The 15,740-nt window shown below is 52.3% G+C and overlaps 1 protein-coding gene across 1 annotated transcript; it reads right to left on the reverse strand.

The window, feature by feature from the left end:
* Positions 1–227: 227 nt before the first annotated feature.
* Positions 228–1,220, reverse strand: LOC127310069 (uncharacterized). The gene has a single exon (XM_051340770.1). It carries the CDS (start codon positions 1,194–1,196, stop codon positions 471–473), a length of 726 nt encoding a protein of 241 aa, XP_051196730.1. The 5' UTR covers positions 1,197–1,220; the 3' UTR covers positions 228–470.
* Between the last annotated feature and the right edge of the window lie 14,520 nt (positions 1,221–15,740).

A 15,740-nucleotide genomic window follows, 5' to 3' on the forward strand; every position in this document is an offset into this window, starting at 1 on the left:
ACCCTAGATGGGTTTTACGCCACCACCTGATCGTCTGTGTCTTTCCCGTACCGGTTCGTTTTCTATTCTGTAATTTAACTGTACAATTCTCTCATCCTTAACTAATAAATTGAGGCAAAACTTTTTCCTCTGTTTCAAAGGAAAAAAAATCAACGCTGGATATTTAAATTGTACTCCACAATATGCACACGTGAAGAGCACTATTTATTAATCCATACAATTTAATATCTTTGAAACTATGGATATATAAATAGATATGCAACGAGGAAAGACATGTTACACTTAGAGAACCCATAGTCACACAATATTCTTGTTGCTGACACCGCTATTTTATCGGAATGATGAAGCCCTTTATTTCTTGTAATAAACGTCACAAAAGGTACAAACAAATGAAAAGAACTTATATGGTACCCATTCAACACATATCGAGTGGGTTGGGCTTCATATTTGGATTAGCACGACGAAGAGATTTACGGGTTGGTATTGCCAAAACCAGATCCAGCGCCGCTGCCGCCTCCGTTCCCACCATTGGTGCCTTGTCCGCTTCCACTACCACCACCATTAGAATATGCATTTGCATTACGATATCCATAATAGTAGTTATTACTTGCATCACTAGAGCCGGATCCATAGCCACTACCAGATCCATAGCCACTAGATCCATAATACCCCCCGGTTGCTTGTCCTCCACCACCACCACCACCGCTACCGCCTGAGCTGGAAGATTCACCAACATCACTTTCATATATATACATCGGAGACTCAGCCGACACCGGACCCTGAGCCTGCAATGGAGCCTGAGCCGACACCGGACCCTGAGCCTGCACCGGAGCCTGAGCCGGCACCAAGCCGACTACCGGATCTTCAGTATATCCACCATTATAATATTCACCATTATAACCACCATATCCTGAGCCGGCACCGGACCCGCTGCCGGATCCAGTACCGCCGGGCTGGCTATGGCCACTCCCTTCACCTCCACCTCCACTGCTTGCATGTGCACCACTGCTTGAACTCTGGCCAAAACCAGCTCCGCTCCCTGATCCTGAGCCACCACCACTCACTTCACCCCCACCCCCTCCCTCTCCAGATCCTGTTCCTTGAGAACTAGAGTATCTAGCCACCCTTCCAGCATTGGCCAATCCAATGCTCAAGAGTACAATGAACCCGAGAGCAGCTAGTTTAGCGCTTGCCATTGTGAGAGTTCAGATGAGGTGAGTTGCTAGAGAAGCTTGTATGTGGGTATTTATAGTGCTAGAGGCCATGCACTCCTCTTATTTTTATAGCATGTTGGTTGTGTAGAATCGTCATGGAGGCCAAGTAGAGACTTGAAAAATGAAAGGTGCCAGCCATACTATAAGACAGCACATGCGAACATCCACGGCTCCAGCTGATGCCGGAGAGACGACTTGGAAGTTTCCATAGTCGACTTTGACATATTCCGTGGGAGACGTAAGAAATGTGCATGCATGCAGTCAAACCATGCAAGATGTGCCACCACCATCCATCCTCCTCCTCTCAAAGCAAGAGCTCAACGTACATAAGCCGCCTCTAGCATGCCCAGATGAACCAATCAAACCTATCTTCTCTACTAACGGAGTATATATGCAGTTTTGCATGTACTACATGCTTGGTTTGTCTTAGATCTAAGTAACCATGATTTCACAAAGATTTCATTTAGATGGATGATCAAGTGGGCCGGGATCGGAGGTTTCCACTTACATCGAAGTGGACGTAGTACATGCACACGTCGCCGCTGCTGTACTGCATGCAGTGAACATCCATCCATTGACTAATTTTGGGTCGTGGTTGAACCATACATGTGTGAGCTGAGCTAGCTTAAGCTTTACCCATGCGTATCTACTAAATTAAGCTTTTCATTAATAGAGAAGAATAGGTGGCCAGTTTATTAACGGAAAACCGGCCAAAAACCGGTACAACCACCCATGCCAACCGTCATGGAACACAACCGTCGCTAGGGGACACACAGCCACCCTGGCAACCCACTGAAGCTGCACAAACACCACCGAAGCGAAGATCATCGTCGAGGTTGCTCACCGGCGTCATCGTCATCACTCCGCACTCCGTAGCGACTCCAACTTACCCAAAGAAGCGACCACCAAAGAAGACCTTGCCGAAGCGGCACCACGAAGCTCAGGCTCGCGAAAGCCAAACAGGTGGCTCCTCGTGTAGGGGAAAGAAGCTCCGACTCGGGTGACGAGCTCCAGAGAGGGGATGCGCAAGACCCGCACCGAAGGAGAACTTCACCTGGACCTCCCCTTGCAGGTCATCATACGCCGCCCAATAGAAGACACTTGAAGAACATGGCAGCTCCGGCTCCACAACAACGGAAGACCAACATGGGGAAAACTCGAACACTTCGGGCCAAGCCGACTAACAAGGTTTTACCGCGACCAAACCATCACTCATCAAAGCCATTGTTGCCACATAAGTGTTATCACCAGAATTTGACCGAGTCAGAGGTGGGCCGCGATCAAGATGGGCTTGAAGATTATACGTGGAAGATCTCTGAAGCGGCCTTGCACGAAGAGTTTGGGCTAGATTGCCCGTGTATCTGTATTATAGTAGATCGCATCTTAGATTAAAAGTTAGAGTTTGTCTCGTGCACGGTGGGGATTATTCCCACGTTAGAAAGTCCCCTGGACTATAAATATGTATCTAGGGTTTATGAAATAAACAACCAACGTTCAACCACAAATCAATCTCGGCGCATCGCCAACTCCTTCGTCTCGAGGGTTTCTACCGGTAAGCATCATGCTGCCTAGATCGCATCTTGCGATCTAGGCAGCACAAGCTTTATGTTGTTCATGCGTTGCTCGTACTGAAGCCTTTTTGATGGCGAGCAACGTAGTTATCTTAGATATGTTAGGGTTAGCATTGTTCTTCGTATCATATGCTATCGTAGTGCAACCCTTGCATATCTAGCCGCCCTTACACCTATCTTAGGTGTAGGGGCGGCACCCCGCTTGATCATTATTTAGTAGATCCGATCCGTTACGGTTGCTCCTTGTTCTTCAAGGATTAGTTTAATATCTGCAATAGTTAGGCCTTACAAAGGGTTGGAGGATCCAGCGGCATGTAGGGTGTCGTTTGCTAGTCCTAGACAGGATGTTCCGGGGATCAACCTCGTGTTGGTTTTTAGGCCTTGTCTAGGATCGGCTTACGATCACCGTGCGTGGCCGCGAGGCCCAATCGTGAGTAGGATGATCCGATTATGCGGTGAAAACCCTAAATCGTCGTAGATTGTTTTAGCTTTATCTTGATCAAGCAGGACCACCATATATTCGTGCACCTCGTACGAATCATGGGTGGATCGGCTCCTTGAGCCGATTCACGGGATAACCTGAGAGCCGATCGAGGCTCGTATTTAATGTTTACGTGTATGCCATGCAGGAAACTAAGCGAGGCATCTCCATCACCTTCCTGACTGTGCATAGGTCAGGTGGCACGCCCTTGCATCAGCATCGGACGTGTGTACCAGAGGCTTTGCGGGCCGTCGCTCGGAGGGACCAGGGCCAGCCGCAGCCCTAAGTTGTTCCCGGCTCTACTGTGTTGCCCGTCGCTGCCCGCCGGTGGGTTTTGACCGCAACACATTCTGGCACGCCCGGTGGGACGAGCTTCGTCATCAACCACATCGCCATCTACATCTGAGATGGCGGACGGCACTCCAGTCACGTACGAGGATCTGACCGAGGAGCTCAAGAAGAAGTATGACGAGGTCAAAACGATCCTCGAGGCCGACCTCATCGGCTCGTTTCACAGAACCCGTTCACATGGCATCAGGTGGAAAGGGTTCTCGCCTCAAGGTGCGCTCGATGGAATAGACCTGTCTGCCCCATCAGAAGAACGCACTAGGTCCCTTCGTCAGGAGATTAACTACATGGTGGCTCACTCGCTACACCGCCACTCTGAGAACCTGGTGAACACTTTGAAGCGTGTTGCTCTTCGAGTGATCCAGGAAATCATGAGTCGTCAATACTCTCCGTCAGGACCAGCTCTCGGGACACACCAGGGAGAGATGCCACTCCAGTCCCGGCCACCGCTGCCATTTGCGTTGGCAGCACCAGAGGTGCCGAATTCACCGGCATTCGTCGTCTACAAGATCGGTGGTGACCCTAGCGACTACCAGTTTTTGTACGAGGCGCCTAAGGAGATCCCTCACGGGTACATGTGCACATACGTGCCGGCGCAGAATCGGGCACTCGCAAACCAGACTGCAACAGCAGGGACTTCTGGAAAAGCAGGAGGAACGTCAGCGACAGATCTTGAGAAGCAGACGTGGCTAGCTACGTATGCCACTCCAACAAACCTCCAGAGCGCAGCTCCTGCAGTTGGCTCAGAGCTGGGAAAGCAAGCATGGCTGGCTAAGTACGCCACCCCGGCGAATCTTCAGAGTTCGACTCCTACAGCCAGCACCGCGGATCAAATCAGCACGATCCTGAGAGACCAGTTCGGCATGGTGCCGAAAAGAAGGACAATCGGCTATTCCAAGCCGTACCCCGACGAATACGAATTGGTCCCGCTACCACCCAAATATCGGCTCCCTGATTTCTCCAAATTCAGTGGATCAGATGGTTCCAGCTCCATCGAGCATGTGAGCCAATATTTGGCACAGCTAGGAACGGCCTCAGCGTCGGATCCACTACGTGTGAGGTTCTTCGCACAGTCCCTCACAGGATCGGCTTTCGGGTGGTACACTTCATTGCCACCAGACTCAATCCGGACTTGGAAGCAGTTGGAAGAACAGTTCCACATGCAGTATCACTCAGACGCTTCCGAGTCTGGCCTTACCGATCTAGCACAAATACGTCAGAAGCGTGGAGAAACTGTGGCAGAATACATCCAGCGCTTCAGGAATCTTAGGAACCGATGTTATTCGGTTCGTGTGACTGAAAAAGAAGCAGTCGAATTGGCAGTGGTGGGCCTTGCATCACAAGTCAAGGACGTGGCCTCTCAAGCAGACTACCCTTCACTGGCGCACATGGTTCGTAAACCGCGCAAGATATGAACAGCGCCACCCGGACTTGTACCAGGATAAATTCAAGCGTGCGGTAGTCTTGGTTGAGGCAGACGAAGATGAAGGCTCTGTGGGAGATCAAGAAGTAGCAATGGCTGAATGGACTCGGGGGGCAACCCCCGTGTCCTGCAAATGGGTCAAGCCACCAGGTCCGCCCAGAGGCTTTGATTTTGACGTGACCAAAACTGAGCAAATCTTCGACCTCCTACTCAAGGAGAAGCAGTTGAAGATACCCGAAGGCCTCAAAATCCCCACGGTACAGGAGCTGAACGGAAAGCCATACTGCAAATGGCATAACTCAGTCTCCCATGCCACCAACGACTGCAGGGTTTGGCGTCAGCAGATCCAAATGGCGATAGAACAAGGACGTCTGATTTTTAACCAGTACGCCATGAAGGTCGACACCCACCCCTTCCCCGCCGTTAACATGGTGGAGTGCACTTACCCTGAAGGTTGCCAGCCGGGATCCTCGTTCAGCATCAACATGGTAGAACCTGGACACCACGCTGGCAAGGACGGAGACGAGGGCAGCTGCTCTCGTAGCAAGGGCACAGAGGAAGCCGCTCCACGCGATCGGCTCCGACACGACGGCAAGCGCTACATCACAGAGGGAGAAGTGAGGAATGTAAGATATCAGCGACCTCTCTCTGATCACCTCCTCAACAAGTACGTGAGTCAGTATGACCAACGCCGACGATCCAGCGATGATGATGAAAGAGAGCGTCTGGCTAGAGAAGCCAGAAGACATCGTCGGCATGATCGCGATGAGGAGGAGTACGAGCGCCGTGCCAAGGGAAAGGCAAGGGAGCAAGATGACGAGGATAGGCACTGGGACTGCCCCTTCTTCAGACACTGATGGGACTCAGGAATGAGCCGATTGCCTACAATCGGCAATTGCCCAGAATGCAACCAGAAGAAGAAGGAGGCAGCCAACGTGTCCGTGTTCAAACGTCTAGGGCCTCTCCCACCACAAAGCAAACGCGCTGAGTCCCCTCGGATGGAAGATCTCGAGGATTCGGAAGACGAGGGAGAAGAAGAAGAAGACAGGTACCACCGTCCAAGGTGGTGCCCTGATGGACTCAGCCGTTCCCAAAAGCGCAGGGTTCAGCGACTGCGTGGCTTGGAGGAAGCCGAAAGGCTATACCTGCACACGCTAAGGAAAGCGCGGCCTGATCTGGCCGCAAAGGTCCAGCAAACCTTGGATGAAGAGGGTCGACCACGGAAAATGGAGTGGCGCCCCAAGCAAAGGAAAGCCGATGGTGAAACATCGGCTGGCACAAACATGGTGTTCATCCTTCCTTCGGAGTTCAGTGCTCCAGGATCAGACGAGACACCCAATTTTGACGACTGCAAGCACATCAACGTGACACGGGATGGGGTTAGGCTGGTCTTATTCCCCGGCCTGACTGTGTAGCAAGAACCAACCGATGAGCAAACGTGGCGAGGCCGATCCTAGGGATCGGCCCCAAGGATCTATGAATGAACATTACAAAACCTTCATTGAACGCTTCGATCAATATGGGTGCCGATTCTAGCAATCGGCCGAAATCATCCTCGACATACGTTTTGCCTGGGTTCAGCGCTGATCCAACAGAGGATGCCTGAAGAGCCGATACCCTCAATTACTTGAAAGAATCGGCTCGGGGGGCACTTAGATGGACAAGACACGAGGATACGAAGTTGGAAGTGGCTGTTAAATGTCCAACAGTTCAAGATATATTCTCTGATGATGATGGATATTGAAGTATGGGGGCCGATGCATAAATAAATCGGCCATGTAAAAAAAAACAACAAATTTTTTAAACACAAGCCGATGCATGGCCATCGACTCAAGAGGTACAGCTGATATAAGCAGAAGCCCGATGGAGCAGTTGTTGAGTTACAAGGAGAGGCTCTACTGGATGAATTCCTTCTCAAGACCTCCAACTCCTTCTGCAAGTCTTCAAGTTCAGCAGTGCCAGTGTAAGCATGCAGATCAGGTTAAGGGTGAGTCCAACAAAGGGAGCATACCTATCCTAGGAGTATGAGCACAGCCGATGACGAATCAAGCGGCTATGGCGTTTTGCCTGGCGTAGACCAAGGTGGCGGCTTGGTCGATGTCACTTTCAGAGGTTGTTACGTCCAGAGTCTTGGAGGGCATCAGAGTCTTGGAGAACCCTTTCAGTGCGTCGGTTCTTTGGGCGTAAGCTTTCCTGCCACGTTTTGATGGGAACTGAAGAGGCTCGGGGGGCAGCTCGCCATGAAATATCTTTGCGCTGGAGAGCCGATTTTGTTGGAATCGGCTGGTTCTGCATTCTAGCTTGGAAGCCGATGGTGACACATTTGGCTGATTCATTACTCGCCTGGGATGAGGCTCGGGGGGCAACTCGCCCGAGAGGTTCTTGGCTTTGGGAGCCGATTTTGTTGGAATCAGCTGGCTCTACATCGCAACTGTTCTGAAGAATGATGCTTTTGTTACAGAGTTATCAGTTTCAGCATCCAAGCTGATTCAGCAACAGTTCCAGGGCTCTCTTAAAAACGCCCGCTCAAGATCAAATCGCCGGTCTGCTGCAGTCGGCTGCACCCAGTGCTATCGTCATCGGCAGAACTGGCTAACTTGGAAGGATGACTGAATTGGCCTGTCTCGCAGATTATCGTGAGAGACCAAGGCGTGGCCCCATCTGGTCATTAAGCATTGGTTAGGCTAACAATCGTCAAAGTCAGATGAGGAAAAATCGGCTAAATCAGCATAAAGAACATCGGCAAAATCAAAGGAAATTTTTCATTGATAATAAGATTTCTTACAAAGAGAAGCCGATTGTTCAGCAAAAGGGACAGATTGCTGCTGCTAATCCTATACTAGTAGGTCCCTATTCTAAGGGCTGTTGCCATCTTCGCCGTCGCTGGGGTAGCTGCCCTCATTGCTGCTGTCGACGAATCCCTCGGTGCTGCTACTGTGACCTTCAGCGGAGGCTTCTTCCTCGTCATCATCATCGTCCTCGTCTGACCAAGCCCAGCCCCGGATGCGTTTTGCCGGCGGTTCATCGGAGGAGGTGTCGTCCTCCTGTTCCTTCTTCATGTCGGAGGAGATGTCTTCGTCTTCGACATCCTCTTCTTCTCTTTTGGTGACGGAAGTGAATTTACCCCGGAAGGGAGGGTCGTCGTCGTCGCTCTCCGCCTCCAAAGGTTCGTCAATCAGGAACCGGAGGTCATCTTCCCCGTCAGTTAGGGGCATGGCCCCATCCGACCAGACGAGGTCCTCGCCCTCTGGCACGAAATCGAAGTCCCACTCCCGTGTGTCCCAATGCTTGGGAGCGCGCTTGTTGTACGCCTCCGTCTGGTTGTGCCCTGGGGTCGACTCGCTTGAGGAAGAAGATTGGAGAGAAACGGAAGAGGAGGAAGAGGGCGACATGGCTATGGAAGGAGAGGGTTTTTTGGTGCCGATAGCTAGAACAGAGGAAGGGGATGAAGAGGGCTAATCGATCGGCACGGTTAAATAATGAGGAGCCTGGTGGAGAGTTAATGCCATTGCAGTTTCCGAGGAGGTGATGCTAAAAGCTATCGAATTTTGCAGAGAAGCTGAGAAGACAGGGCATCATGATGAAGGATACTGCAACGTTTCTGCTCTGCCACGACATGACCCTTCGAAGGAAAAACAGAGTGGTTTTGAAATTATCATTTCCAAAACCAGGGGGGCTTGTGTTATCACCAGAATTTGACCGAGTCAGAGGTGGGCCGCGATCAAGATGGGCTTGAAGATTATACGTGGAAGATCTCTGAAGCAGCCTTGCACGAAGAGTTTGGGCTAGATTGCCCGTGTATCTGTATTATAGTAGATCGCATCTTAGATTAAAAGTTAGAGTTTGTCTCGTGCACGGTGGGGATTATTCCCACGTTAGAAAGTCCCCTGGACTATAAATATGTATCTAGGGTTTATGAAATAAACAACCAACGTTCAACCACAAATCAATCTCGGCGCATCGCCAACTCCTTCGTCTCGAGGGTTTCTACCGGTAAGCATCATGCTGCCTAGATCGCATCTTGCGATCTAGGCAGCACAAGCTTTATGTTGTTCATGCGTTGCTCGTACTGAAGCCTTTTTGATGGCGAGCAACGTAGTTATCTTAGATATGTTAGGGTTAGCATTGTTCTTCGTATCATATGCTATCGTAGTGCAACCCTTGCATATCTAGCCGCCCTTACACCTATCTTAGGTGTAGGGGCGGCACCCCGCTTGATCATTATTTAGTAGATCCGATCCGTTACGGTTGCTCCTTGTTCTTCAAGGATTAGTTTAATATCTGCAATAGTTAGGCCTTACAAAGGGTTGGAGGATCCAGCGGCACGTAGGGTGTCGTTTGCTAGTCCTAGACAGGATGTTCCGGGGATCAACCTCGTGTTGGTTTTTAGGCCTTGTCTAGGATCGGCTTACGATCACCGTGCGTGGCCGCGAGGCCCAATCGTGAGTAGGATGATCCGATTATGCGGTGAAAACCCTAAATCGTCGTAGATTGTTTTAGCTTTATCTTGATCAAGCAGGACCACCATATATTCGTGCACCTCGTACGAATCATGGGTGGATCGGCTCCTTGAGCCGATTCACGGGATAACCTGAGAGCCGATCGAGGCTCGTATTTAATGTTTACGTGTATGTCATGCAGGATCTAAGCGAGGCATCTCCATCACCTTCCTGACCAGGTATAGGTCAGGTGGCACGCCCTTGCATCAGCATCGGACGTGTGTACCAGAGGCTTTGCGGGCCGTCGCTCGGAGGGACCAGGGCCAGCCGCAGCCCTAAGTTGTTCCCGGCTCTACTGTGTTGCCCGTCGCTGCCCGCCGGTGGGTTTTGACCGCAACACATTCTGGCACGCCCGGTGGGACGAGCTTCGTCATCAACCACATCGCCATCTACATCTGAGATGGCGGACGGCACTCCAGTCACGTACGAGGATCTGACCGAGGAGCTCAAGAAGAAGTATGACGAGGTCAAAACGATCCTCGAGGCCGACCTCATCGGCTCGTTTCACAGAACCCGTTCACATGGCATCAGGTGGAAAGGGTTCTCGCCTCAAGGTGCGCTCGATGGAATAGACCTGTCTGCCCCATCAGAAGAACGCACTAGGTCCCTTCGTCAGAGATTAACTACATGGTGGCTCACTCGCTACACCGCCACTCGAGAACTCCGGTGAACACTTTGAAGCGTGTTGCTCTTCGAGTGATCCAGAAATCATGAGTCGTCAATACTCTCCGTCAGGACCAGCTCTCGGGACACACCAGGGAGAGATGCCACTCCAGTCCCGGCCACCGCTGCCATTTGCGTTGGCAGCACCAGAGGTGCCGAATTCACCGGCATTCGTCGTCTACAAGATCGGTGGTGACCCTAGCGACTACCAGTTTTTGTACGAGGCGCCTAAGGAGATCCCTCACGGGTACATGTGCACATACGTGCCAGACTGCAGTAACTGGGCACTCGCAAACCAGACTGCAACAGCAGGGACTTCTGGAAAAGCAGGAGGAACGTCAGCGACAGATCTTGAGAAGCAGACGTGGCTAGCTACGTATGCCACTCCAACAAACCTCCAGAGCGCAGCTCCTGCAGTTGGCTCAGAGCTGGGAAAGCAAGCATGGCTGGCTAAGTACGCCACCCCGGCGAATCTTCAGAGTTCGACTCCTACAGCCAGCACCGCGGATCAAATCAGCACGAGCCCGAGAGACCAGTTCGGCATGGTGCCGAAAAGAAGGACAATCGGCTATTCCAAGCCGTACCCCGACGAATACGAATTGGTCCCGCTACCACCCAAATATCGGCTCCCTGATTTCTCCAAATTCAGTGGATCAGATGGTTCCAGCTCCATCGAGCATGTGAGCCAATATTTGGCACAGCTAGGAACGGCCTCAGCGTCGGATCCACTACGTGTGAGGTTCTTCGCACAGTCCCTCACAGGATCGGCTTTCGGGTGGTACACTTCATTGCCACCAGACTCAATCCGGACTTGGAAGCGCTTGGAAGAACAGCCCACATGCGTATCACTCGACGCTTCCGAGTCCGGCCTTACCGATCTAGCACAAATACGTCGAAGCGTGGAGAAACCGTGCGTAATACATCCAGCGCTTCAGGAATCTTAGGAACCGATGTTATTCGGTTCGTGTGACTGAAAAAGAAGCAGTCGAATTGGCAGTGGTGGGCCTTGCATCACAAGTCAAGGACGTGGCCTCTCAAGCAGACTACCCTTCACTGGCGCACATGGTTCAGAAACTGTCAGCATATGAACAGCGCCACCCGGACTTGTACCAGGATAAATTCAAGCGTGCGGTAGTCTTGGTTGAGGCAGACGAAGATGAAGGCTCTGTGGGAGATCAAGAAGTAGCAATGGCTGAATGGACTCGGGGGGCAACCCCCGTGTCCTGCAAATGGGTCAAGCCACCAGGTCCGCCCAGAGGCTTTGATTTTGACGTGACCAAAACTGAGCAAATCTTCGACCTCCTACTCAAGGAGAAGCAGTTGAAGATACCCGAAGGCCTCAAAATCCCCACGGTACAGGAGCTGAACGGAAAGCCATACTGCAAATGGCATAACTCGCCTCCCATGCCACCAACGATCGCAGGGTTTGGCGTCAGCAGATCCAAATGGCGATAGAACAAGGACGTCTGATTTTTAACCAGTACGCCATGAAGGTCGACACCCACCCCTTCCCCGCCGTTAACATGGTGGAGTGCACTTACCCTGAAGGTTGCCAGCCGGGATCCTCGTTCAGCATCAACATGGTAGAACCTGGACACCACGCTGGCAAGGACGGAGACGAGGGCAGCTGCTCTCGTAGCAAGGGCACAGAGGAAGCCGCTCCACGCGATCGGCTCCGACACGACGGCAAGCGCTACATCACAGAGGGAGAAGTGAGGAATGTAAGATATCAGCGACCTCTCTCTGATCACCTCCTCAACAAGTACGTGAGTCAGTATGACCAACGCCGACGATCCAGCGATGATGATGAAAGAGAGCGTCTGGCTAGAGAAGCCAGAAGACATCGTCGGCATGATCGCGATGAGGAGGAGTACGAGCGCCGTGCCAAGGGAAAGGCAAGGGAGCAAGATGACGAGGATAGGCACTGGGACTGCCCCTTCTTCAGACACTGATGGGACTCAGGAATGAGCCGATTGCCTACAATCGGCAATTGCCCAGAATGCAACCAGAAGAAGAAGGAGGCAGCCAACGTGTCCGTGTTCAAACGTCTAGGGCCTCTCCCACCACAAAGCAAACGCGCTGAGTCCCCTCGGATGGAAGATCTCGAGGATTCGGAAGACGAGGGAGAAGAAGAAGAAGACAGGTACCACCGTCCAAGGTGGTGCCCTGATGGACTCAGCCGTTCCCAAAAGCGCAGGGTTCAGCGACTGCGTGGCTTGGAGGAAGCCGAAAGGCTATACCTGCACACGCTAAGGAAAGCGCGGCCTGATCTGGCCGCAAAGGTCCAGCAAACCTTGGATGAAGAGGGTCGACCACGGAAAATGGAGTGGCGCCCCAAGCAAAGGAAAGCCGATGGTGAAACATCGGCTGGCACAAACATGGTGTTCATCCTTCCTTCGGAGTTCAGTGCTCCAGGATCAGACGAGACACCCAATTTTGACGACTGCAAGCACATCAACGTGACACGGGATGGGGTTAGGCTGGTCTTATTCCCCGGCCTGACTGTGTAGCAAGAACCAACCGATGAGCAAACGTGGCGAGGCCGATCCTAGGGATCGGAGGTTTCCACTTACATCGAAGTGGACGTAGTACATGCACACGTCGCCGCTGCTGTACTGCATGCAGTGAACATCCATCCATTGACTAATTTTGGGTCGTGGTTGAACCATACATGTGTGAGCTGAGCTAGCTTAAGCTTTACCCATGCGTATCTACTAAATTAAGCTTTTCATTAATAGAGAAGAATAGGTGGCCAGTTTATTAACGGAAAACCGGCCAAAAACCGGTACAACCACCCATGCCAACCGTCATGGAACACAACCGTCGCTAGGGGACACACAGCCACCCTGGCAACCCACTGAAGCTGCACAAACACCACCGAAGCGAAGATCATCGTCGAGGTTGCTCACCGGCGTCATCGTCATCACTCCGCACTCCGTAGCGACTCCAACTTACCCAAAGAAGCGACCACCAAAGAAGACCTTGCCGAAGCGGCACCACGAAGCTCAGGCTCGCGAAAGCCAAACAGGTGGCTCCTCGTGTAGGGGAAAGAAGCTCCGACTCGGGTGACGAGCTCCAGAGAGGGGATGCGCAAGACCCGCACCGAAGGAGAACTTCACCTGGACCTCCCCTTGCAGGTCATCATACGCCGCCCAATAGAAGACACTTGAAGAACATGGCAGCTCCGGCTCCACAACAACGGAAGACCAACATGGGGAAAACTCGAACACTTCGGGCCAAGCCGACTAACAAGGTTTTACCGCGACCAAACCATCACTCATCAAAGCCATTGTTGCCACATAAGTGTTATCACCAGAATTTGACCGAGTCAGAGGTGGGCCGCGATCAAGATGGGCTTGAAGATTATACGTGGAAGATCTCTGAAGCGGCCTTGCACGAAGAGTTTGGGCTAGATTGCCCGTGTATCTGTATTATAGTAGATCGCATCTTAGATTAAAAGTTAGAGTTTGTCTCGTGCACGGTGGGGATTATTCCCACGTTAGAAAGTCCCCTGGACTATAAATATGTATCTAGGGTTTATGAAATAAACAACCAACGTTCAACCACAAATCAATCTCGGCGCATCGCCAACTCCTTCGTCTCGAGGGTTTCTACCGGTAAGCATCATGCTGCCTAGATCGCATCTTGCGATCTAGGCAGCACAAGCTTTATGTTGTTCATGCGTTGCTCGTACTGAAGCCTTTTTGATGGCGAGCAACGTAGTTATCTTAGATATGTTAGGGTTAGCATTGTTCTTCGTATCATATGCTATCGTAGTGCAACCCTTGCATATCTAGCCGCCCTTACACCTATCTTAGGTGTAGGGGCGGCACCCCGCTTGATCATTATTTAGTAGATCCGATCCGTTACGGTTGCTCCTTGTTCTTCAAGGATTAGTTTAATATCTGCAATAGTTAGGCCTTACAAAGGGTTGGAGGATCCAGCGGCACGTAGGGTGTCGTTTGCTAGTCCTAGACAGGATGTTCCGGGGATCAACCTCGTGTTGGTTTTTAGGCCTTGTCTAGGATCGGCTTACGATCACCGTGCGTGGCCGCGAGGCCCAATCGTGAGTAGGATGATCCGATTATGCGGTGAAAACCCTAAATCGTCATAGATCGTTTTAGCTTTATCTTGATCAAGCAGGACCACCATATATTCGTGCACCTCGTACGAATCATGGGTGGATCGGCTCCTTGAGCCGATTCACGGGATAACCTGAGAGCCGATCGAGGCTCGTATTTAATGTTTACGTGTATGCCATGCAGGAAACTAAGCGAGGCATCTCCATCACCTTCCTGACCAGGTATAGGTCAGGTGGCACGCCCTTGCATCAGCATCGGACGTGTGTACCAGAGGCTTTGCGGGCCGTCGCTCGGAGGGACCAGGGCCAGCCGCAGCCCTAAGTTGTTCCCGGCTCTACTGTGTTGCCCGTCGCTGCCCGCCGGTGGGTTTTGACCGCAACAATAAGACGCCACACGGAACACCAACATCGCCGGTTGGACACCTGCCAACCGCGATGTTGTGTGCGTCCAGCCCAAAGAAACCCAAGCAACATGAAAGAGAACAAGATCTTTAAGACGATGCCCCAAAGGAGAAAAGCGACACCCATCGCCCGACCCATAGGTCTAGGCTTACACCCGAAAAACTTGCTCCGAGGAAAGACGAAGTCGAAGAAGACCCCACAGCGGCACCTCCAAGGAGAAAGCAACGTCCATAGGCGCCGCCACCGCCGGCCGGCGAAAGCCGGGTAGACCTTTCACTTGGAGCTTCTTGATAGCCACCTCACGCAACCAACCATGCCGCCATTGAACCGCACACCCCGGCACAGTGCCTGCGCCAGCGACACGCCAAGACCACCACCAAACCTCGAAGACCAGATCTGGCCACCCAGATCAGGCAACCACCCACGGCCGCACAACACCTCAGGAGCCCGACGCACTTGCCGCCGCCGAAGCGCGCCACCACCAGAGCAAGGGAGGAGAGTTGCCACCCCACCAAACCTCGCCGGAAGAGCCGCCGGGAAGGCACAACTCGTCGCCGCCGTAGCACCTGGCAGCCATCCACGCCGAAGCCACCAGACCGTCGAAGCAACACCCCCTTGGCTTGGACTTCACCACGTCACGCAGCCGAGGGAGGCCCGAGCCTTACCTGCCGCCACCGACCGGGTTACCGCCCCGGGATCCACGAGGGACTGCCGGAGGCCCCCATCCCCTTTGGAAATGAGGTCCGCCGCCGCAGCGAACCGAACCGGCGGCAGCGGCGGTGGGAGAGACGAGGTCACGCCGCCCGGCGGCGGCTAGGGTTTGGGCTCTCCCGGGGCGCCAGAGGAGGCGACACGGGAGTCGCTTTTTCGTATGTCTAATTGTGATGTGGTCTCCCCGGCCGATGTTAGAGAGAACAGAAATCCATTAAAAGCCGTTGATGGTTGGTGCATGCATATTGATATTCATGTTGACGAGCAAAGTCTATGAATATATAATTAGCATTAGCTTGTAAGCGCCAGAGTGGGAATGATGTTGTTGGTTACCAAACCGCATGACA

Source organism: Lolium perenne, chromosome 6 (assembly GCF_019359855.2).
Source record: "Lolium perenne isolate Kyuss_39 chromosome 6, Kyuss_2.0, whole genome shotgun sequence".
Classification (NCBI taxonomy): Eukaryota; Viridiplantae; Streptophyta; class Magnoliopsida; order Poales; family Poaceae; genus Lolium; species Lolium perenne.

Coding starts and splice junctions, on each gene's coding strand:
- LOC127310069 (XM_051340770.1), bottom strand. CDS start 1,196: ATGGCAAGCGCTAAACTAGCTGCTCTCGGGTTCATTGTACTCTTGAGC.